Below are 24735 nucleotides of genomic sequence, written 5' to 3' on the forward strand. Positions count from 1 at the left end.
CCCCCCGTACGTTTGTATGCATGATGCTCCTGGGACTGAATCTCCCTCTTCAGCTGACCCAGAAGTTGGGGGCTGACGCTTCTGGACAGTACCAGAGGTAGGGACAAGGTGGTCGATGCCAGGCTTTGGCTGCAGCACTGAAGGCGGTATCTTCCAGGGAAGCTCAAGCATGAGCTGTCTCAAGATCATCAAGAGCCCCACTGCGATCTGTAGGAAGATGCTAGGAAGGTCTGTGTGGCCCTAATTCTAAGACAGTTCTGGGCCAGGCATGGCCACACATGAAATCATTGTATTTAGGAGCCTGAGGCAGGGTTGTGTTTAAGACCAAGCTGGGCTACACAGTGAGCCTGTCTCAGGAAACAAATTAAAAGGCTTGTTCCAATGCAGAGAAAAATGTGTTTGGACAGGTGCACAGTACACAGTGCCCTCAACACTTCTTTATGACAGAAGTGGGGAGATGTGGACTGGCTGTGCAGACCTGGGTAACGGGGCTAACACTGAAAACACAAAGGAGCGACCAAGGCTGTGTCTGGACCAGGTAGGGAGACCAGGCCCAGGCCCTGGGTCAGATCCCTTGAGGGGCTGTTGCCTGTTGGTACCTTCTGTAAATGTGTACCCCAGATGCAACCAAAGGAGTCCCCAACCCATTCAGAGAGCCCTTTGTCCTTCACAAGCAAAGACCCAAATTTACTCCCATTCTGAGGCTTGATGCTGGCTGCTCCCTCTGGAAGGTTCTAGAGACCTCCCTGGGGAAGAGCCCTCCCCTACTGGCCTGGAGGGCTGCTTCCTCCCTCCCACTCCAGAACCAAATGCTTCATTCCTGTGTGCATCAGGGCAATAAAGAACAGGCCTCACCTCTTTATTTTATACATGATGCTTCTTTTAATGCAGCCAAAAATGGTATTTGCTTTTCTCAGAACCATGACCATACAGGATGCAGTGAGCCGCAAAATGCCTGGGCTCCTTCAGGGGCCAGGAGACACAAGTGGCATCCAGCCCTTCAAGGAGCCAGAGGCAGCATGAGCCCTCAGCCAAACTCTGGGAGGCCTGATGAGGACAGGGCCTGGCCGTGCAACAGAGGCTGGAAGAGGCACAGGGAGGGGCAGGCAGAGGTGGGTGCTCCAAGCTCCCCCAGGCAAGGGTGGCCCATCCATGTGCTTGGTAGACTTTTAACAGCTTCCAAAGTAGGGAAAGAGCGTGCAGTGCGGGGGATATTCCCGACAGTTGTCACCTTCTGCCTGCCTCCTGCTAGGGACCCCTGGGTCTGCACTTTGTCTAGTCCTTGGAACTCCCCTGGAACATGTCCACCCCCTCCTAGCTCTGAGGCTGGAGAGGTAGCTAAATACTGCTTAAAAATTCATCCTTTCTCCAGTGTAAGTGAGCCAGTGGCCAAGACACCAGAGCCCTCACTGCCTGGGCAGGGCCAGTGCAGGACCAAGCCACCCTTCCTGCCTGGGAAGGCTGCCTGTGTTTGTTGGGGTCCCTGCTGGGCCCTTTCTCGCCCTGCCCACAGGCCTCCTCTAGGCTGGTGCTTGAGCTGCAGCTCATTGCCGATTCCGGCTCCCCAGCTTCCGGCGGTCCTTATTCTGGCTGCGCTGAGGGTCCTCCATCTTATGGACTCGGAAACATTCCTTGAGGTTCTGGGAGCGGATCTTGGGGTTCAGGATCTCCTCTGTCATGGAACTGGGGAACCAGCCTCTCTCCTGGTCGTGCAGGCGCTCACCAAAGATCCACCCTGCAAAGGAAGCAGTAGGTCAGGAGCTCTGCAGGGGTGGTGTGGGGCAGGGCTGGGGTTCCCTCTTAACCAGGGTTCCTCTGTGTATAGGGAAGAAGGGTTGAGCCATGGTCAGGAGCCCAGCTGGTCTTTCTCAAAGAGCAGAGCCTCAGCACCCCACCAGAACTTAGGTTGTGCCCTCCGTGTGATAAGTGGCATGCGCTGTGCATAGGGTTCTCTCATGAGCTTCTGCACCAACTTGAAGTTGGTTCCTGAACCTTCATAGGCTGCCCCACATCAGGCCAGCAGACCCCAAAAGGTAGAGGCATCCAAGGGGCCAGTGGGGGAGGTGGCTGACCACTGACTTACCAGACCTGGAGAGTGAGTTCACTCTTTCCTTGGGCACATTTTCTTAGAGTCTCAGCCTGAGGGCCAGCTGGCTCCCCAAGGGTGGTGCCATCATGACCTGGGGGCACCAAGTGCCCTGACCTGACTTCTCTTCTGTGCCCCCTCCTCCCCACCGCCAGTGTTCTTTGCCAGACCTGTGGCTAAATTGCCTGTTCCTACCTAGGTCAGAGGCTTGCCTTCTGCAGGCCACCTTTGGGAGGGGTGTGAAGAGGTGGGTTATGTTGGGGGAAGGACAAAGGGGCCCTGGAACACAGAGGGATACTGTGGAGATCACTTGGCCTTCTCTGACCAGGGACAGAAGAGGAAAAGGACAGGAGGGGAGGCCTTGGGTCTTTGTTCATACATATATGTATATATATGCATATAATATATATGTATATAGATATATTAGATATATATCTTTTTTTTGAGACAGGGTCTCCCTGTAGCCCCAGCTGGACTGGAACTCACTATGTAGACTAGGCTGGAACTGAACTCAGAGATCCACCTAACTCTGCCTCCTCAATGCTGGGACTCAAGGTGTGCGCCACCATCGCCACCATACCCGGCTCTTAAGATACTTTTTTGAGATGGGGTATCATAGCCCAGACTAGCCTCAAACTTGCAGGACTCCTTCTTCCTCTGTCTCCCAAGTGCTGGAATTATAGGTATGTGCCACCACACCTGGCTACTTCAGAGATTTTGATTTTAACATACAAAAGAGGGGAGCACTAAACCGGCAATTCCATCTGCTACCCACGGGGAGGGCAGAAGGGGGCTTCCTGGCCCACACTGGGCTCTGAGTCTGGTGGTTGTGGGTATCCTTAGATGCTTATGGCCAAAGAGGCTGAGGTCAGGGTTGAGCTCCCTCCTGGGAAGGGCTGAGGTCATGGCCACGTCTGAGAGTTGGGACAGAGAGCCAGGATCCAGCCAGGCCTCCTGTGAGGGGAAAGGACCCTCACAACTCACAGGAAGGAAGCAGGGCACAGAAAACATCTGACTGTGGGCTGAGGAAAGTTCCAGAGATGCTGGGCCTGGTAGTCAGGCAGAATGTCCCTGAAATGCCAGTGCCTGTCAGGATGCTGGGCTCTGCCTGCCTGCCCATCCACCAGCTATGCCATCCACTCCTACATGGGGGCTGAGGGGCATACTGGTCAAGGTGCAGAGTTCCCTGGGGGGCTTACCATCCTCAGTCTTCTCCAAGATATTCAGAATGTCGGCAAGTTCCAGTGTCAGCTCATCAGGCTGCTGGGCCACATATGGATGTACACACTGGACCTGGGGGCAGTCTGCAGAGGGGAAGTGGGGGGCGGTATGTCCCCATCACAGGCTCCACCCTGCCCCCACCCAGCTGAGCTGTGGGCAGCAGGTAGTGGTGGCAGGGACAATGGTACCAGCAGCAGGTGGTTAAAGCTCTGTCTGAAGCAGGACCTGGAACCACACAGTAGTAAGAGGCTTCCTCTGAGGGGAGGCGCTCACTTCCCAAGGCCTCCATGGGAGGTGCCTCCCAGCCTAGAGGAACCTCTTATTCTGGGTGTGGCCCTCCGAGGAGCTTGGGGTCAGGACAAGCTAGCAAGCCTAGCAGCAGCTTCTTGGTAAGGCAGCCAGGCTAACTGTGGGCCCTTTATAATTTCTAGGCAACAGGTAAACCCAAGAGAACACTGAAGTCTGGGTCCAGAATCCTGCCACCTGATACTTAAGACCTAGGGACTTCCTTAACCACTCAGTGCTGTTAAGTTCAGGCAGCCAGTGTTCACAGGCTCTGAGCTTCTGGTTGGCACCAGAGTGGGACTGGCAGAAGTGGCCCCCCACAGACAGCCAAGGAGCCTTGAAGCTGAGTCCCAGTGAGTCTCAGACAAAGCCACCCAGAGACTCCTTCCCAGTCAGGGACTCACCCAGCAGCCGGGACGTGAAGGACACAAACTTGGTCCTCCTGTTGGGGGCCAGTGAGGTCATCCAACGCTTCATCTCACTCCTGCACAGAAAGAGGACAGTGTCCCAACTGCAGAGCCAGTAAATTCCATCCCATGGTGTGGCCTGAGGCCTCCAGGTCAGTGACATCCTGAGCCTGGCTGCAGGTTACATTGGGGCAGCTCAGCTAGGTGCATGGAGAGCCCCTGCACACTCCTCCTAGGGGTTCTTAATGAAGCCCAGCAGGTCAAGGAGACTTCACAAGGTGCTGAGGCAGTTCAAGGAGCCTCCACAAGGTCCTGAAAGCTAGTTCCAAAGGTCCATTCCAGTTTCCCAGAAGTCACAGTTTCTCAGCCATGGAAAAGCTAGGAAAGGTTAATGCCACTTCCCTGTTAGCCCTGTGAACTGGAGCCTGGGGCCCCAGCAGGGCAGGGACAATGCCCTGTGGACTGTGGTGAGGGCTGGCTGAGCACAGAGGAGAGGCTGGCTGGGCAGGCCAGGAGGAATCCAGGGTTCTGGTCCACAAAGCAATTCCTACATCACGTGTTTGCCTTGAGAGCCTGGGGCTGCTGGGTAGCTGTCCTGGCTGCTCAGAGATGGCAGTGAGACTGGAGGCCACACAGAGTGAGTGGGCAGGGGAGGCGGGGGACCGTGGCTCCCTGTTCAGTCAGCTTATAGACTCTAAGCATCCCATCTCACAAAAAGGACTTGCCCTGAGCCTGGAGTTCTGAGGGAACACTCACTGTGCATGCTTCTATGCACACATGTACTCAGGAATGTGCCACTGACACCTCAACATGAAGGTCCCACAAAGCCTTATGTCACAGTCCCCAGTAGGAAGAATAGGTAGTGACAGACCAGCCTCCTACAGATAATATGTTGAGCCCTGTTTCACCTGGGAAAAGGTTGACTTAGTGAGTATTACCCGATGTGGCTCATGGCACCGGGGACTCACTGTGAGGATGCCTTCAGCATGTAGGTAGCCTCCCGGTCATCTGAATTTTCCAGCAGCCGCAGGATGAACACGTTGGCCAGCGTCTGGCCCTGGTCCTCCAGTTCCTCCACACGCAGCAGGCCTCTTGGGGCTGAGTCAAACACTTGGTACTTGTCTCTGGGGAACAGAGGAGGTTGGGTAGAGCGGTTGGTCTCAGGAGAATCCGTGGCTGTCTGGCAGGCCCAGCCACTCTGCCTTCTTTGGAAGATCCCCACAAGCCTGTCCCCCTGTTCCTCAGAAGAGCTCTCATCCTGGGGTGTGGTAGGGCAGCGGCCACTCCACCGAGCACCTGCTCAGAGCCAGGCACTCACAGGAGAGAAACCGAGATTCATGGAGGCACCATAATAGTCCAAAGCTGGGCTAGCGCAGAGCAGAGCCTAGAGCTCTACTGCCCTGCTGCCCCGAATCATGGTCAAGCCAAGGCCAGGTGTGGTCCTGTGCCCAACGGTACCAGGCTTACCCAGGGATCTGCCGGCAGATGACCAGCAGGTCATTGAAGAGGAAGAGGTAAATTTCTTGGAAGAGCTTCTTGGTCCGCAGGGTGCGGGAGGTCTTAGGGCCGGACATCTGCTGCAGCTCGCCCTGCTTCAGCAGCCACCGGGAGTGTGAGATGATGGGCACTGACTGGGAGGAGAGAGGGGGTCAGGTGGCAGCACACTAACACCTCCCCAGGGTCCTGCAATGCCACTGCTGCTGGAGTAATACAGCGAGACATGGCACATGAGGGCTGTGGGAGGCCATTGTACTCACTGCACCTGCAAAAGAGTGTGTGCAAATGTGTGTGTCTCTGCACGTGTGTTGTACATGTGTGCACTGATATGATGTCTGTATGTGCATTGTGCTGTCTATGCATTTACATGGAGGCTCCATAATAGCCCACAGCTGGGCTAGCGTAGAGCAGAGCCTAGAGCTCTGCTGCCCCACTGATTGTGTGAGCTTCTGATTGTGTGTGCTTGTGTCTGTGTTGGGGTGTGCCCAGATGTACTTGTGTCTGTTTATATGTGAGTGTGTGTGACATCATCACCCACCAGGCTCAGTTTATTGATGTAGCCAGGGAAGGGGATAAGTTCACAGGGGAAAGGAAAGAATGGTAGCCACAGGACAAGGAGGATAGGTCTGCTGGGTGATGTTCTCAGGGCTGGGAGCCCCCTGTGGTCAGCCCAGCAGGAATAGCCCCAGAAGGTGCCAGAAGATCCCTGACATCCTCCATCAGGGCTCAGCTCCCAAGCCCTGACCTCTGGGATCATCTTATTTTTGCATGATTGGGATCAGACCAAGGGCCTTGCTCATGCCAGGCAAGTGTTTCCTCACTGCCCAGTTCTCTAGAGCCCTCAGTGATGCCCAAATCACCAGAAACCCAGCCCCAAGGGTTTTAGGACTCAAGAATGCTTGAAGTTTGCTATGAAATATGAGGGAGGTGACTTGCAATTCTCCAGCACTGAGAATCCCAAACAGTCCCCATCCCTATCACTAACTGCTCAGGGTCACCTAGCCAGTAACAGCAGGATTCAGAGACAGGCAGCTGGATTCCCTCCACCCCAGCTCTCAGAAAGTAAGCCTAGGCAAAAATCATAGGGCATTATGACTGGCTTCCACCATGCTGCTGGGAGTGGGGGTACAGGACCACCCATGCCTTGGAGTGGGGTCTGGGTCCTCATGGCTAGGTACAGGCTGATCAGATCTTGTACTCACCTTGATCTTGAACTCCATCTTCTTCTGAATGCTGATCATCTGTTCTGTGCGGCTCATTTTTCGGACACCCTCATTGCATGCCTTCACCACCTAGGATAGGGAAGACATGTCAGGCCAGCCTGCCAAGTTGTCCCCAGCCACCACTGTGACTAGGCAGTATGTCCAGCAACTGACAGTGATTGGTCAGTGTCAGATGGACTGGAATTCTTTATCTAGCACCACCTGGAACTAAGGCAAGTGGGAAGACCTGTGGGGTCTGGAGGACAGGTTGACAACTTGACTTTGGCTAGGAAGCCAGACCCCAGATGAAGATGAGGTGGCCTTTCTTCTCAGCTAGACTAGAAAAGGTACGATTCCTTCAAGCTAGCCTGACACCCACTGTGGGAGGCAGCCAGGAACCAAGAGGCCGATAATGCTGCACTTTCCTAGACTTTGAGGCCTGTCTCCAGAAACAAACTGAAATTGTTCACAGTAATGAACAGAGCCTGGCCTGATGTAGACACTGTATTTGTGAATGAATGTAATGTCCAAAGAAATGACTGGAAGGGTGTTCCTTGCAATGTTTAGGATGAAAAAAATCTTGTCATCAACTTAAATAGCAGTCCATGTACCTGAAGACTCTAAAACCATTAAGAAGTGCAGTGTATGTATATAAATGGGAAAGCAAAGACTGTGGTTTAAATACAGAGCATGCTGTGTGTGCATGATGCGGATGTGTACCTGTGTGTGCATGCGGGCATCTGTTTGGGAGTGCCATCTGCCAGTTGCGGCATGTGTATATGTGTGTGTACATGTGTATATATGCATGTGTGTGTGTGCATGCAGGCACCTGTTTGGGAGACTGGTTGCAGCATGTGTACGTGTGTGTGTGTACATGTGTGCATGTGCATGCAAGCATCTGTTCGGGAGTGCCGGTTGCAGCATGTGTACATGCTTGTGTGTGTGTGTATGTGTGTGTGTATGTACACGTATATGCATGTGCATTCAGGCATCTGTTTGGGAGTATGGGCAGCAGTGTGTCATAGGACTGTGGGTAGCAGGAATCTTTGCTATCTTCTTTTTGCTTAGAGAATTTCTGAATTTTCTTGTATTTGATCATTAATTACTTTTATGAATGAGAGGAATAAACCTTTTTTTTTTAAAAAAAAGCAATGAGAAATAGAAAAGGGAGATAAAAGCATAAAGAACTTAGACTAGGAAACATATCTTGGCTCTGGGCTGACTTCAGGGACAGCCCTCTGGGACATGTGGACCTTTCACAGATCAGAGGGCCACCTGCCCAGTAGGGGCTGGAAGGGAGACCCACAGATCAGGTACAGGAGGCTCAGAAAGGTCCTGCCGGACTCATAGTCACTGGCTCTCTCCAAGTTGCTCCTTTGCACCCCTAGCCTTCTCCCTGACAAGCTTGGAGGGACACTGTCCTTGCCAGTGCTCTAAGGGCTCAAGGGCCAGAAGGATTTGGTGGTTGTCTGGCCTGGTGAAGGACACAGGAACAGCCGCTTGGGGAAGTGAATCAGCATGGCTCAGAGCCACCATCACAGACTGTACAGACTGTATTTATAAACCACAGTCTTTGCGCTTCCATATATATATGTGTGTGTGTGTGTGTATATATATATATATATATATACACACACACACACACACACACACACACACACTTCCATTTTTCATGGTTTCAGAGTCTCAAGTCTCAGAGCCCATGGAAAGTGATTTCCTTTCACTGGGCTTTGGCCCCAGGGTGATGATAGAGGAAGGAGTGTGAGGGCCTTCTCATCTACCAACAGCAGCATGGTAGAGTCACCCCAGCCCAGCAGCCATAAACCAATGCTCAGCTCTACTGAGAGCAGGTGCCAAGCCCACAAGCCACTGGCAGGGCACAGAAGGCTGGAGACAGCCAGCAATCCTGCCTGTCAGCCCTGGGCCATCTCTGGGGCAGGGCCTATATGCACAAAAGCTGAAGAATGGGGTTGGGGCAGTGAGGAAATAGACCTGGGAACTGTGGAGGGCAGCAGCGTTCCATGCAGGAGAGAGGACCTGGTAGCATCCACATCCAATCTGGGCATGTCCAAAGAGGGAGTGGTCTATGGAAGCCACAAACGAGACCACAGGGAAGGTGGATGAGTGGGGAAATGTGCCCTGGGTCACACAGGATGTACTAACTCACCATTTCCAGCTCTTTGTGGGCATCCAAGGCAGTGCATTCACGCTCAGATCTCTCCTCTACCCTCTTCAAGATGTTCTAAACACAAGACATGGCTGCATCAATCCCCACAACTTTCCACCTTTTCTCCCCCTCCCTCCCTCCCTGGCAAAGGCATCATCTCTGAAGCTTCATGTGGCTCTCCGACTGGATAGACAGGGCAGGGGACCCTCAGCCAGGCCAGACATGGGTGCCTTGACCCAAAAACGCCTTCCATGCTGCAGAGTGGTAATGGGCAGTCCAAGCCTTGGTGGGATGCCCCCCCCCCGCTCCCCTGAGGGCTGACGTGTATTCTCATCCAGAGCCACTGTCCCCTAAAGATCAAGGGCAAATGGGGCAAAATGCTTGCACAAGGCACTCAGGGCTTTCCTCCTCTTCCTTCTGGGACTGTCTGAGTTACCATGGGCCTGGGGTTTTGCTGACTTTGGCCCTGTCCATGTAATTCCTTTTCTTCAATTGCTCAGTTTCCATCAGTTCACAGTGACCCTCAAGTTGCTTCTTATACTTGTGTATCAGTGTTTCACTCTGTATCTAGATGCCGAGAGCACCTGTCCTGACTTTGCCCAGAGTGCTGTGGGAGGCCATACCTGGACCAGTAGCTTGAGGCGTGTGATCCTCTGGAAGGGCAGGATGAGGAAGGAGGAGAAGGGCAGGCCCTTGCACTTGGGGTCCAGCTCCAGCTGTGCAATCAGCTCCCGAAAAGCTGTCTTTTCCTGTCTGGGGACACAGACACAGGGGGCTTGATCTCTCAACTCAGGTCCTCGAGGTGCTTCCCCAACCCATGGTCTCCCAGGGACCAGAAAACCCACAGATCCAATGTGATCACACTCTCTCTCTCTTTTCCATTTTTTTTTTCTCATGGAAAATAAACTATTCATGTACAAGTCAGATAACAATGGTAGCCTCATATGCTCAACCCATGAAGACTTAGCAAAACATGCTGTGTGTAGGAGGGCAAGAATCCCATGTGTGTCCAAGTCTATGAATCAGATGTACAATTAGATGATTTCACCCAGCAGGAAGCCATGGCAAGGTAAACCCACGTAGTGATGGAACCCACAGCAGGCTTAAGACACCTGCCAGGAGAGCCTGTGCTATTTTTGACAGGTGGGCTTGGCCACGTGGCACAGTGCTGCTGAGGGCAAGGGAGAGACACTACTTTGGGGTTTATCACAGGGCTGGTTGCCTAGTCAGGGGCATCCTGGCTGTGTCAACTTCTACCAGGGCCAGGGGCTCTGTATCCACAGGGCAACATGGTGCCCCATGGATCCTTGGGCACTGCAAGACATGAACACCTATCCTGACAGCCTTTGCCTTTGTCACTAGTTCAAACCCACTTTTCCAGTGTTCTGGATCTTGGGTTGTCCTGATGTCATTCCCTAAGCCCACAAAGTTCCACCTGTGTTCTGAACACAGGTCTGGGGAGTGTCAGCTGACTCTCCTGGTGGATTATTGATATTCTAGTGACACCAGTATGCTCTGGGAACCTGCCAGGTTTGGATACCATCACCAGCCTGACTGAGTTCTGTGGTTCAGTGTGACCCTAGGACTGCTCAGGCAAAGGATGGCTGAGCCCAGACTGGGCTCACTCACAGCAATTGCTTGTATGTCCTCTCCTGGTAGGTCTGGTTGCTGACATAGGTGATGTAGACTGAGAAGTGTTCAGCCGCGTAGCGATACACAATGTCGCACACATCTGATATGACGATATTCTCCTCCATGCGGTGCTCCAACTCCAGAAGAAACCTGCAAGGGGCAGGGGCTGCGCTGAGGGCGTCTGGACAGACCAGCACGCTGGCTGGCAAGGTAGGTGGGGACTCTGCACACTGATGGCATATTTGAGCACATTGAGGAATAACTTTTAGGTAGGCAACGGCATCAGCGTAAGAGACTTATCTTTATCTCTTAGGTGTGCACTGATGCATTTGTGCACGGGGCATAATGGCAGTGAAGGTCTATCTTATCATGGTCCCCTGGGTGCTCGCAGGGGTGGGGAATGAGTGAACATAGACTGGCCCTGTGTACCTCACTCATTAAATCAGTAGCCAACACATGGGGCTCACTGCATGGGTGTCTCTTCTGCATTCTGGAATTTTCCATAGTAAAACATAAATCAATAATATAGATAGCAAGCTCAGGGGTCTCACAGGCTGCTCTGGCCTCAGTGAACCATCACTTCTAGAACCTACAGATAGCACAGCTACCAGGAGGTACAGAGACTGCAAAGAGATAGCATGTATCCATACAAAAAGGGAGACTGGAGGGCCCACAGACAGCAAAAAGCACCCAGGCTTCCACATGCGACACTGAGTGGCCCTTCCCTGCAGGGGAAGGCTGCCTCTGCCGCCTCCCGCCTCATCTGACTGTGAGAGGTTGGTCCAGCGGCTGCCCGGGTTGCAGGAAGATGCTAAGCAGTTTCTTCACCCTAATCTGTCTCATCTTTCTCCACTTGAGCTCACTTCCTCCTTCACACAGGTCCATCACAGATCCTGAATCCCGTCCATGGACTGCTGGACACCCAAGGAGAGAGAAGAGGGAAACAGGAACCTGGGCTCTGTTTGCACTGGCCCCCAAGGGATCTCAGGTCTCAACACACTGAGCTAGCTTTTGTGATCTCAGGGTCATCAGCTGTTCTCGGACACTCTTGGACCCTGTGAGGGTCATGAGACCCACACAGGCCTGCCTGATGGGCCAGTTGTGGGTTTCATGTATAACATTCTAACAGAAGTGTCCTTTAGCTCACAGCACCATGGGGATGCAAGGGGCACAAGGGCTGACTGGAAGGGACCCAGGGGACACTACTGGCTACCCTGCTGGAGGAGATGGTGGGTCTTTGGATTTCTGTGTGTGTGTGTACATGTATGCACAAAGTATGTGGAGGCCAGAGGTTAACCTTAGTTGTTTTGCAGGCATCATCCACCTAGTGTTTTGAGACAGGGTTTCTCATTGGCCTAGAACTCACCAATTAGACTAGACTGCCTGGCCAGCCAGCCCCAGAGACCTTCTTGTCTTCCCAGTGCTAGGGCTACAAGTATGTGCCACTGTATCTGGCCTTTATACCTTGGTTCTGGGGCTCAAACTCAAGTCTTCATGGTTATACAGTAGACACCTTTCCCACTGAGCAATCTCTCCAGTGTCTAGATTTACAACTTTATAAATCACATTTCTCTATGGAAAATTCCAAATATTCAAAAGTAGAGAAGCCCGTGTGCTGTGTACTGGGCCCTAGTTTCAGCCACACTGGCATGGAGAAGAGACAGAGGAAGGTGACCCCCTTCAGTGCTCACCGCTCACTGGCAGCCATAACATCTAGGACGTTAGAAAAGAGGATGTGGGCCTCAGACGGGTGCAGGATCTTCTTCAGCCGCTCGTTCTCCATGAAGTGGGACACCAGCAGGTTCAGGCTCTTGTAGTAGGAGGCCTCGGAGGTGACCAGCTCGAACATGGCCTGCATTCACACAGAAGAGACCTTGTGGTTATGGCTAAGGGGGGTTGAGAACATTCTCAGATGCAGGGCTGCTGAGGCCTGTGCTGGAGGATGTGTCCTGCAGTACCCTCATGAAGCCAACCCACCCCAGGGTGAAGGGGACAGCACTTCATTCCTAGAATGAACATGTGGACACCTGGTGACAAGCGAGGGCCCAGTACATGGCACAAGAAACAGTATGAGAGGCTGGTCTCACGACACAGCCAGATGGTGGCAAAGAGGGTTCTGGCCTGTGCTTATTGGTGCAGGTAAGGCAGAGAAATGGGCAGGTGAAGGGACCCTGCCCCCATACTGCAGGAAACAGACGAGATGCGAGTCAGGAGGGGTGGGATTTGGGGTAACTTTTATTCTTTCCTTGTCAGTACTATAATTTGCTTACCAAAGTGATGAACTCAGAATTACCCAGAGCTCTGCAGAGCCTGGCCAGCCCACCTTTGGGGCTTACAAATGATACACCCCAAGACTGGCAAAAAGCGTCCCCACTATCTGCCCACCTTCCATTGTCCCAGGACCTGGGACAGGCTCAGATCCCTGAAGGGATAAAGCAGCAAGTTGAACTGTTAACTCTCTCAAAAGCTATGTTCACATCGTAGCCTCCAGAACCAGGCACTAGTCCTTGTGTGGAAAAAAGGGTCTTGGCAGATGTGTTGAATGGAAGGTCTAGAGGCAAGGTCACCCTGGATTCAGGGAGAGTCCTACCCCGTGCTTTAGTTTCTGTTGCTGTGATAAAATACCCTGACAAAAGTAACTTGAAGAAAAGTCTTATTTAGCTCACAATTCCAGGTCATCGCTGCAGGGAAGTCCAGCAGGGACTCAAGCGGCTGGTGACATCACATCCACAGTCAAGAGAGGAGAAAGGATGCATGTGTGTTCACTGCTCAGCTCACGTTCTCCTCTTTCATGCAGTCCAGGATCCAAACCCAGGGAACAGTGCCATCCCTGTTAGGCTGGATCTTTCTACAGCAATCAATGTAGTCAAGAAAATCCCTCAGAGACACGCCCACCGGCCAGGGGGATCTAGACAATCTCTCATTCAAACATTCTTCCCAGGTTCTAGATTATGTCAAGTAGACAACGAAAACTAACCACCATACCAGGCCTGTCCATAATGGAAAGGGAGAGAGACTGGGGTGTTGATAAGAGGATGAAGGTGGGGACCAGGGTGGTGCCTAGAGCAGCCAGAGGCTAGAAGAGGCAGGAAGGATCCTCCCTTGGAACTAAGGAGAGCGTGTACCTCAGGGGCCTCCGTGCTAGGATTCTGGTATCCACCTTGGGTGTGTGGAGGTCTATTTCTGTCTTTCTTTGCCATTCTCAGAAACCAGCACATCAGGCAGAGGATAAGAGGAAGCAGGGTGGGCAGGAAGGTGGTAGTGTAGGCTCTGACTCCAGGGCTCAGGGAGAGAGAGGGGTTGACGTTTGTTCCCAGAAGACACAGGCCCTGGGCAGAGGGCACTGTAGTTCTCAAACTGTCTCATCTAATCCTCAAGGTCTCCCTGGGACATGCAGAAGTTTCCATATCTCCATAAGAAAATGCTTAAGGAGGTGGAACAACTGAAGTTGCAGACTCATGGTATTAGAAGCCAGAGTCAACCCTACGGTCTTCCATGTCTGGGCTCTGTTATGACCCCTGAATGCTGGGCTACAGCAAAGAGAGCTTAACTGGGTGTTCACAGTCCCTTTGAAATGGGTTTATTTGTAAGCTAGGGATGCCCTACATCACAGCCCTTTCCAGCAACAGTGAGAGAGTCTACAGCAACATCACAGCCACCCCCATGCCCCAGGCCCCTAGGCTGCACTTAGCTTGAGACAGTGACAGTCAGGGTTGCGATGCTATGAACCAGGGCCCCTGGGCCCCAGTGCTGGCCAACAATTCACCTTTGTTTTGCCCAGCTGCCCATATTTAGCCCAGACAAGAAGGCCAAACTAGGTGTCAAGTTTTCTGGAAGCTTTTCTGCTACAGATGCTGTTAGGAACTCACTTTCCTGTTGCTATATTTAATTTCTCAAGAGAACATTAAAAGAACTCAGCAGAACTGGCTTTAAGCACATGTAACTAACCCAAATGAACAGATGCTGAGGGGCTCGCCAGTTCCATAGTGTAACATGAAGGCATGGCTAGCGGATGGCCTCACTCTGAAGGGCACTGCTAGAGACAGTCGGGACCGTACCTACAAGTGCCCCCTTAGCTTGGTTCCACCCAGGCTCCCTGGATGATGGCATTTCCCGATGATTATGAGGACCAGGGGTTCAGGGGCAGCTGTGCCTGGCCATGCAGTAGCTGATGTACAGCAGGCTTTGTCCTGAATCATGGCTGATGCTGGCTGAACCCATTCATTCAACACTCCCCGCTCTTCTCCATTTAGAGGCAGTTAGTCATCTGTGAATGCTCCCTTGCCAGGGTGTTTGTCTCTATTTAGCATGTCATATTATCTGCCACATCAATGTAGCTGTCCTTTCCTTATCAATACTGCTCTGACTTGAGGCTGCTTCAGCCTTGGTGTGACTACACAGTGAGGGAGAGGGGGAGGGTGCAGCTCAGTGGAAGAGCATTCACCTACCACGTGGAAGGTGCTGGGTTTGGTCCCCAGTAAATACAAGACCCAGAACAAAACCTTAAAACTCAGAAGGATGAGGGATGCAGGCTCTGTATGCCCCTCACTTATGTGTCCATTCATGCCACAAGCACTCAGTGGACACCTGCTGCACCTAGCACAGGCGCTAAGCTCCAGTGACCAGAGAACAGTTCTTGACACCACCAAGACATGGCTACATCCTGGAGAAGTGGAGAAGGGATGAAAAGTGACAAGAGTGTGTGTGAAGGTATGTGAAAGTGAGGGAAAATGTTTGTTCATGTGTGTATATGTGAACGAGTGTGTGCATGTGAGTGTGTGGGTTTGTGGGTGCAAATGTGCATGCATGTGTATCTGAGATGTGTGTGCGAGTCAGATGAGCATCTGTGTATGGGTGTGTGCTGTGGGTACCTGTAGTGTGTCTGTGTAAATGAGGGTGTTGGAGAATGTAGAAGTCTGGAGGAGGAGAATGTGTGCACGTGAATGAGAGGCTGTGTGCTGAGTACAGACGTATGAGTGTGCCTGAGTGTATGAGGGTGTGTATGCCTGTGACTGTGAATGTGTGTGCCCATGTCACTTACTACCGAGAACTCAACTTCTTTTAAGTGGCCCTTGCTACAGATGGTGAACTAGCTAGGCTGGGTGTCGTCACAGCTCCTCCCTGGCGTCTGTTTTCTGAGCCTGGCTGCCGCTTGAGGGCCTCAGAGAACACTTAGTTAGATTGGCCCGAATTTGATGAATCACAGCTTGGTCCCCAAATGGCACTTTTAGTGCCTGAGTCTTCCGTTTGATGGCTGCCAGTAATCAGGGTGCGCTCTGAGTGCCCACTGCTGCCCCAGTGAAGCCTATCCCACCTGGATTCTTCACACAGGCTGAGAGCTGGTCAACTCCTGCTGTTGCCTGGAGGAGCAGTCCAGGTGGCCGGCCATTGGTGCGGCCTGCAACATGTTTGCTGCGGGCAGCTGGGCTGCAGACAGACCACTGGTCTTGTGTGTTGGGGGGCGGGGGGGAGGCACAGAATGTCAAGTCCCTGTGACAGCTGCCTAACCTTGAGAAATGAGAACAGCAGCTAGGACACCTACAGTGGCAGAAGAGAAGTACAGGTATGAAACAGAGCCCAGGTCCCAGCCTGCACGGAGCATTTGCAGACAACCTGGGCATGGCTGTCCACCATCTGGGTGTTGCCATCACTAATGGTGGGAAGGTGCTCTGGTCCAGGAGTAGCCAAAGATGGCAAGAAGACCCATTCTCAGGTGTGCCAACAGCCAAGTGGTGCAACACTGGGCACTGGGGATAAGAGATGGGATGGCAGTTGGGGAGGGGCAGAAAGGGAAGGTGCTGACTCTCTGTGTGTCATGGGCCCCCACTGAAGGGGTCCAGTGAGGCCCATTGGGCTCCCATTCACATTTCAGGTTCATCTCCTCTGACTACCACATGGGGGAGGGGCAGGATGGGGAGGTGTTGAGTCTCTGTGTGCCATGGGCCTTTACTGACTGCCATGTGGGGATGGACCTCAGAGGCCAGAATCCTAGTCTGTTTTCACAAATCTAGGGAGGGAGGCTGCCCCGGCTGACAGTCACACACAAATCATACTCCGGCCTGTGAGGAGTAGCTGTGCGTGTCTTCTACACACCCCCTCAGGGAGCACGCGGCCATTTGTCTTAATAAATGTACATTTTTCTGTATATAATGTAGTTTTGTCTTCTAGGCAGAGCGGACCCCCCCAGCTACACACCCTGCAGAAATGCTCAAAACCAACTTGCCTCAAGGAGAAGGGGCAGGACTTGGGCCAGAGGCCAGCTGTGAATCACCTAGGAGACAAGCCTCTGGGACCATCTGGGAGGGAGTCTCTAGCATGAGTTAAGAGGTGAGGCGACCCACCCCGAATGTGGGCAGCTCCCTCCCATGTGCTGGGGTTCCAGGCTGAGTAAAAGGAGAGAGCTAGCTGAGGCCAGCATTCATCTCTCTGCTTCCTGACTGTGGACGCAGTGTGGCCAGCTGCCAACATGACTCCCCTGACATGATGGGCTGTGAGCCACAACAAACCCTTCCTTAAGTTGCTTGCGTTGAGTATTTTGTCACAGCAATGAGCCCCCCACTAATTCAGCATGGCTGCAATGCTACCTGGGGGTAGGAACCCCATGAGGCCTCAGGACCCGCTGAGTAGCAAGTGAGGCCCACCAGGCCTGTCTTGATTAATTAGGTTCAGAACAAGGGGAACCAGATCATCAGCAGGCAGATATGGGAGGGAAGCAGTGATGGACCAAAAAGATGGAGGAAACAGCTTACTGCAATACAGGAAAGACAGGAGTCCTGACCCGAAGCCCAGCGCTCAGCATGGCTTGTCCTGTGTGTACTGTCAGGCAGGTCCTGGCTCACCTTACCATCCTCCCTGCTCCCACCCTCCCGACTATGATCTGTGACACCGGGTTCTCCTTGTCAGCAGACTTAAGGCTGAGTTGCTTCTGCTGCTGACTCTTTAGGCTCCAGGCTCTACACCCCACCCAGATTTGGATGGTAGGTCGGCCTCCCCAAACTCCTCGAAACCCCTATGTTTCGAGGCTTGAATCTCCAGGTGACCTCTGTGGGGCTCAGAACCCCCCACAGATCAGGGACTGAAGACATAGCTTCTGGCTACCCCCAAACCTTCCACAGAGCCATGGAACAAAAGTCCCAACCTCTACTCCCAGGTCCCAGGAAGTCCCTTTACATCCACTCAAGGCTCTCCCAGACAGTGGATTATCCCAGGGGGTCTAGGTTGAGGGCTTGACAGCCACCAACATTCTGTTTCGCCACAAGCCCAAAAACAAGTGGGCTAACGGACCATGAGCTGAAACCTCTGACACTGTGGTCCCAAACTAAAGCTTTCCTCCTTATAAATTGACTTGTCATAGGTATTTTGTTACAGTAAAGGAAAGCTAACTAACACCATAAGCAGAGAGGTGCCTCACCAGAAACAAGTCCTACTGGCACTTTGGTCTTGAACTTTCAGTCTCCTGAACAATAAGAAAATAACTGTCTGTTGTTTAAACCACACTGTGTGGTCTTCTGTCCTACAGCAATGCTAAGACACTGCCTGCTTTCCCACCACCTCTACTCATTTCTGGCATCATCCTCCTGGAAGCCACTAAATCAAAGACCTTAGCAAAAAATGGGGAAGGGGTAGCTATTTCTCAGCAAGGTCCTCTGTTCACCACTGCATCCACAGGTGTTTGCAAAATGCAGATTCCAGGTCTCTAGTTCCCAGATTGCCTGTCTTTCTCAGATGCCTGGGTGACCCTGAGGCATGCTGGAGTGGAGGATGCCTAGTGCCTCTGAGCCTTAGTAAGACCCTGTCACATTTGTCACCCCGCATCCCCAGCATTAGGGCAACCTCTGGCACCTGACTTAGTCTACCTCATGCTGCTGTAAGGAAATGCTCTACACTATAGGGAATGGAGACTGATTTCCTACGGTTCTGAGGCCTCAAGTCCAAGGTTAAAGTGCCGCCACATGGTGAGGCCAGGAGTGTGCTCACAGGAGCTGCAGAGGAGGGGCTGACTCATTTTCAAGTTAGAACCCCTGCATAATGAATCTATTCCCACCACAGCATAGAGCCCTCCAGGCCTAGGTCCCTCTTAAAGCCCCCTCAACACTGTCACCTGGGGACTGTTCATAGCTCCTGAACTTAGGAGACGCATTGAAGCCCCAGCTTTGCTCTTAGCTCGTTTGCTTATGTCTGGAGGAGAGTGAGAGACAGAGAGAGCATGGGGTCATGATGTTGTAGGCTGTGGGGACCTTGTCCATTGATAGCATCATTCAGACCCACCATCCAGTTTCCATGTCCCCAGTGTGCTGACAGGAGTTACAGTGGCCTCTGGGGTCTGCTGAGAACCAGCCTAAGCTTGGGAAGCTGAGCCCATGGCCCCCAGAGTCCTGGGCCTCTGGGCACTGTCTATGGTCAGGGCAGTAGCTCAGATGAGGTCATACGGGGACAACTTCACAGTTCCTTTCTTTTAGCAAGGTGTCTCGGGAGCAGAGGAGCCCCCAACCCCGTGGTGCCTGCTCTCTACTCTGCCCTCAGAGCAGCCACTGGGGCAAGGGAGCAAGATCCACACCTCAATGTCAGTCTGTTGGGGTAACTGGCACCCTGAGTCACAGCTTTTCCCCATTCCTGCAGATGACACATGCCACAGACTTAGAGGTGTACACAAGGGTCTTGCAAAAGGCCTCCAGTCAAGGAGAACCCTGGGAAGGAGCAAGGGGCGTCTAGGCCCAGGACTAAGCCCTGTAGCCCAGTCCTTCTGAATGTGGGAAATGCTTGAGAAAGCACCACTGACAGCAGCCCGGGGCCACGCTGCCTGACAGAGCAGCCACACTGCCTGATGGAGCAGCCACACTGCCTGACGGAGCAGCCACCTTGCCCATGCTGCAGCTGTGAGTGCAGGTGCAGGGGACCCTGGTGCAGATAGCAAACCCAAGCCTCAGCATGTCACAAGTGCAAGATGACCAGGTTAGCAAAATAATTTGCAAAAGCTTACGTGCTATGATAGGTACCGAGAAAAGCTCTGGTTGTCAGAGGTACGCAGACGAAAACCATAGCAAGACAGCCTCGTTCGCTTAGCACCTGAGCCAAGATCAGACAGATAAAGTGCGCACAGGGAACAGGGAGCCAGCACACTCACACACAGTTGCAGTGGGAGGACGGCAAGCATGTCTTTCCCAAGCAGAAGCCATCCAACATGTCAGCAGCAATTCCCAATGTCCACAGTACTGCTCTGTGCACGTGTTCAGTTTCTTAAGATTATAAATAATGCTGCAAGAAACATCTTTGAAATACAGTGAGTCCAACTGCAATTGCTCCCCAGCAGGGACTGGATGAGGTACCAGACATCTAAATAACAAAAATATACCAAGTGCTGATTTTGCTGGGATTGTTATCCATGCTTGCTTTCTGCATCAAGAGGCCAGGAGATAGCTGATGCTTTGGGTGACAGCTGCTGCCCAACCTTAGAGCAAGGGCCCAAATTCCCTGCCCCTCACCATCCAGGACTCACATTGGCTGAGTAGTTACAGTTTGCCTGAAATATGGTTCAGGGATCTGGAGAGATGGCTCAGCAGTGAGGAAGGATCTGGAGAGATGGCTCAGCAGTGAGGAGGGGTCTGGAGAGATGGCTCAGCAGTGAGGAGGGGTCTGGAGAGATGGCTCAGCAGTGAGGAGGGGTCTGGAGAGATGGCTCAGCAGTGAGGAGGGGTCTGGAGAGATGGCTCAGCAGTGAGGAGGGGTCTGGAGAGATGGCTCAGCAGTGAGGAGGGGTCTGGAGAGATGGCTCAGCAGTGAGGAGGGGTCTGGAGAGATGGCTCAGCAGTGAGGAGGGGTCTGGAGAGATGGCTCAGCAGTGAGGAGTGCTTGCTGCTCTCTTGGAAAACCTGAGTTCGGTTTCCAGTACCCATACCGTAGGGTGGCTCACAACCTCCTGTAATTCCAGTTCCAGGGAATTTGATGCCCTCTTCTGGCCTCCATGGGAACCATGGCCTCCATGGGAACCCACACATACGAATGTGTACACACACACACACAGAGTTAAAAATAAAATAAATCAGAACAGGGCAATTTTAAAATGTTCATATGAGAGTCTATTGGAGTTTCTTGACAAGGGCTTATTGCCCTGTTCCGACTTTTTTCTAGTTCCCTGTCTAGAACATGTAATGCTGCTGATTACTCTTGCCTTTACTTCTTTACATCTCCTATTTGTTATTCAAGGACTTTCTTCTCCCCTTAGAGACAAAAGTGCATTTGGGAGTCTTCTAGATATACCCACTGAAGGGGTACTCCAATTGCCTCACCCTGCATCCCTGTTCAGCATGGAAGAAGCCAGAGCGGTCTGCACCTGATTCCCTATCAGCAATTTGGGTAACCTCTTCAGAGGATGGTGTGATAAGAATAGGAGATAGGAATTGGCTAGGCAGGTAGGGTAAAAAGACCCCAAAGAAAAGTAGCGATGTTTTGAGCATCTCCAGGGAAGAAGGGACACACAGGTACACAGGTGGGGCGGCCTGTAGGCTGGCGCCAAAATTAATAACAGGACCCAGCATGTCCAGACAGGAATGGGCCTTGTCCTACTGGGGAAAGAGATGGGTGGGGACCCAGCAGTGGCCTCCAAAGTCTGAGTCTGTTATGGCACTGAAATCAGATTTTAGGGTTACCTCTTCAGAGGGGGAAATGTGGGCATGGATTTGAGCAAAACACCTTATATTCATGTATGAAATTCTCAAAGTTTTTGTAAAAGTTAAAAAATAAAATAAAATAAATCTTTAATATTCACGATTTAAGTTTTTTGTTTGTGGTACTGGGGATCTAATTCAATCCCCCTCCACATGCTAGGCAAGTGCACTACCATTGAGCTATACCTCAGTCCACAGTTTTTTTTGAGACAGGGCCCCACTATGTAGCCCTGGCTAGCCTGGAACTTACAATGTCAACCAGGCTCCGACACAAGAGCTCTGCCTACCTCTGCCTCCAGAGTGCTGGGATTAAAGGTGTGTACCACCATACCCAGCAAACAATTTCTATTTTTGATGTAAGTCCATCACACTAAAAAAACCTTAAGTATTTTTCTTCTAAAAGTTGTATTTGGGGGGGGGTAGGGAAATAAATGTCTATTCTAAGTTGTGAAAAGAGATTGAAAACCAGCCTAAGACATTGCTGATTTCAGTGCCATAACAGACTTAGACTTCGGAGGCCACTTCTGGGTCCCCACCCATCTCCTTCCCCAGTAGGACAAGGCCCATTCCTGTCTGGGCACGCTGGGCCCTGTTATTAATTTTGGCTCCAGCCTACAGGCTGCCCCACCCATGTACCTGCATGTCCCTTCTCCCCTGGAGATGCTCAAAACATCGCTCCCCACCCCCTTTCCCAAATCTACTCAGCTTGCCCCCAGATTGAGGGAAGAAGTGGTGTTCTCTAGCCCTTCTGCAGGGTCCTGAGAGATGGGGGACACTGCCCACCACAGCCATATTGCTCCAGCCACCTCTGGTTCATGCCTTACCACACGAGGTGCCAGGCATGTGGAATCAGGTTGGCTGAGGCTTTGTTGGGTGGAGAGTTCCACCTTCCCAAGTCCCTCCTCCCTGCTCTCCAGCTCCTTTCAGGACAATTCTGTGTTCCACCCTTTCCCACCACCTTCTGGAAAAAGCTCCCTGCTCTCCCTATTGAGATACCCTACACTTAAATTTTCCTTTTTTGAGGCTCAAAGACAATTTAATTCAATTTTAAAAGAAAAACACCAGGATGGCAAGCTGTAAATTTCAGCCACTGCTTGAAGGAGAATGGACAAAAGAAACAGAAAAAGCCACGCTGTGTGTGTTAGGGTGGCCTGAGGTCAGTCATAGGGCAGACGAGCAGCCACACGGAGGGGAGAGGCCTTTAGAGAAAGCAGCAGCCCAGAATGCCAAGGAAAATGCGCTTAGTCTCTGGCCAGCATCCAAAAGGAGACAGCAGAAAAAAGGCAAATGTCAACAAAGAAATCCTCCTGCAGTAGCGCTTTCTCCAGTTGCTGCTGGCAGGCTTCCACTTGAAGTGATGCAAAACACTATTTTATTCTTAGATTCTGATTCTCCCATGACTGAGCCACACTCAGGCTCACCGAAGATCTTCACGGGGCTGGGTGGTTCTGCAGTGTGAACAGAGCTCCGGACACCTGCCACTTACGCAGCTAAGAACCAGACACAGGCTGCCCGTCTCACAAGCAATACACAGACTTAAAGGGACAGTTGTCACTGATCTGGAGCATAACATCTGAACACTTCAGTTCCACATCCACTGTCGAAACATAAACCTCACATTAAGCCAGACTCTAAACACTCAGCGCAGGACACAAGGAAGCCCATGTGTGCTGTGTCATGTTCCTGCTGTGACTACTCTTATCAGCTTGATCTCACTGGTTTTTAGACAGATATATCTGATCAATGGGAAATGGCAAAAATATAGGAAAAAAGATTTCTTTCTTTCATTACATTTGTGTGGATGTACCACTTGTACATGTAAAGGTCAGAGGACAACTTTGGGGAGCTGGTTTTCTCTTCCCACCATGTGGCTCCTGGGGATTGAACTCAGGTCATCAAACTTGGTGGCAAGCACCTTTCCTCCCTGAGCCATATTGGCAGCCCCCAAAAGGCATTTTCTATGCCTGCTCTACTATAGGTGTGAGATTCCAATTTTGGGGGAAAAATTTATATATGACATGAATATCTACCTACTTCTTTGAAAACACGTTCTCTTCCCTGCACCCCTCTGTCCTGGGGATAGGACTCTGGGCCTTGCACATACTAGGCAAGGGTTCTACCACTGGTCTATAGCCACCGTGTTGAAAACATGTTTTTTGATGTTTGTGTACAGCTATTTACTATCTTACTAAACAATTCCTCTAGCATTGAACATTTAGGTTTCTTCCCTTTATTCTACTTTTTTAAAAACTGGGATAGACATCCTAATAAAAATTTTACAACATAAATTTTTAGTAAAAGAAAGACCAGAAATATGTACATATATTCTTATTGAGGTCTTGATACAAATATTGCTGTATTTTTCTTGGCTGTGTTAGACAGAACTCATAAGTATTCACCCAAACTAGGTTTTAAGTATAAACAAGTTTAAAAGTCCCTGTCTGAAGCTGGATGTGGCTCACTCGGTGGAGCGCTGGCCTAGCAGGAAGCCCTGGGCTCATGCCCCAGCACCACATAAAGTGGGTGTGGCGGTAGAAGCCTGTAATCACAGCACTGGGATGTGGAGACAGAAGGAAAAGCAGCTAAAGTCATTGCCTGGGTAGCTGAGGTCTGTCGTCTTTAAGGGCAGAAGCCGGGACCTCAGAGCTGCCTCACCCTGGATGTCTCCCATTGCTAGTGAATTTGACCTGCACTTCTTCACTTGCTGGCGGCTCTGTAGCTCTGTGAGAAGTGTTGCCCATTTTTCTCTGGTTGTTCATCTCATTATTGTTGACAGAGCTTTGTAGCTGACTGAAATCTGGGTTTGCCAACACATATGAAAACAAGACATTTCTGTGTTTATCTCACATCTGTCCTCCCAGAACTGCCTTGCAAGGTCCAGAAGTTTGATTTGGCTCCTTCATGTCTGTAGGCAGATGCCGGCTTTGGCCTTCTTTCTTCGGGGCCTGTTCCTTTCCTTGACTCACTGTCCTGGCTGTGAACACGCTGAACATGGTTAGAAAGCAAGGGCTCTGCCTTATTGACACCAGAAATGTTTATTCCAGGTGACTTTGAAAATGGACTTGAGATACTCTTTCCAAATCTCAGAATGTATCCTGAGTTTTATTCGAATGGTATCGGGTGACTTGTCTTTTTTCCCCAGTGTCTTTGAAGATCTGAGTATTTTTCTCCTCTCACCTATCAATAGGATAAATTTTAGCCCCAAATGCAAATATGACTCCAACTTTATACTCATTTATATTTGCTCAATGTGCATTATTCACATTTGCTTTGCTTATAATTTATATAACTTTTTACTTTAGTTTGGAGAGAGAGAGAGAGAGAGAGAGAGAGAGAGAGAGAGAGAGAACAAACAACTCTCAGGAATTAGTTCTCTCCTGACACTTTGTGGGATCTGGGGATCAAACTCAGGTCATCAGGCCTGCGTATAAGCACCTCTGCCTGCTGAGCCCTCTCTCCAGCCCAAGTTTTTACTTTAATAGGCTGAACGAAATAAAGCTGGAGACATTCAACACAATATTTTACTTTTTAAATTATCATATAATAAAGTGGACATTTTGGGTGAGGTGTTATG

General features: G+C 51.3%; 1 protein-coding gene across 2 annotated transcripts in view; it reads right to left on the reverse strand.

The window, feature by feature from the left end:
• Window positions 1-858: 858 nt before the first annotated feature.
• Window positions 859-24735, reverse strand: part of Ngef (neuronal guanine nucleotide exchange factor) — a 115263-nt gene continuing 91386 nt past the window's right edge. For both annotated transcript variants that reach the window (XM_029565952.1, XM_008838105.1), the window contains 10 exons: window positions 12189-12349; window positions 10495-10647; window positions 9489-9618; window positions 8866-8940; window positions 6699-6788; window positions 5467-5630; window positions 4968-5123; window positions 3997-4076; window positions 3286-3390; window positions 859-1735 (listed from right to left, as the gene is read on the reverse strand). In XM_029565952.1, the coding sequence (XP_029421812.1) occupies window positions 1545-1735; window positions 3286-3390; window positions 3997-4076; window positions 4968-5123; window positions 5467-5630; window positions 6699-6788; window positions 8866-8940; window positions 9489-9618; window positions 10495-10647; window positions 12189-12349 (1305 nt within the window). In that variant the 3' untranslated portion in view covers window positions 859-1544. The remainder of the gene's footprint in view (window positions 1736-3285; window positions 3391-3996; window positions 4077-4967; window positions 5124-5466; window positions 5631-6698; window positions 6789-8865; window positions 8941-9488; window positions 9619-10494; window positions 10648-12188; window positions 12350-24735) is intronic.

The sequence above is a fragment of the Nannospalax galili genome, unplaced genomic scaffold (genome assembly GCF_000622305.1).
Source record: "Nannospalax galili isolate Female #2095 unplaced genomic scaffold, S.galili_v1.0 scaffold1138, whole genome shotgun sequence".
Taxonomy (NCBI): domain Eukaryota; kingdom Metazoa; phylum Chordata; class Mammalia; order Rodentia; family Spalacidae; genus Nannospalax; species Nannospalax galili.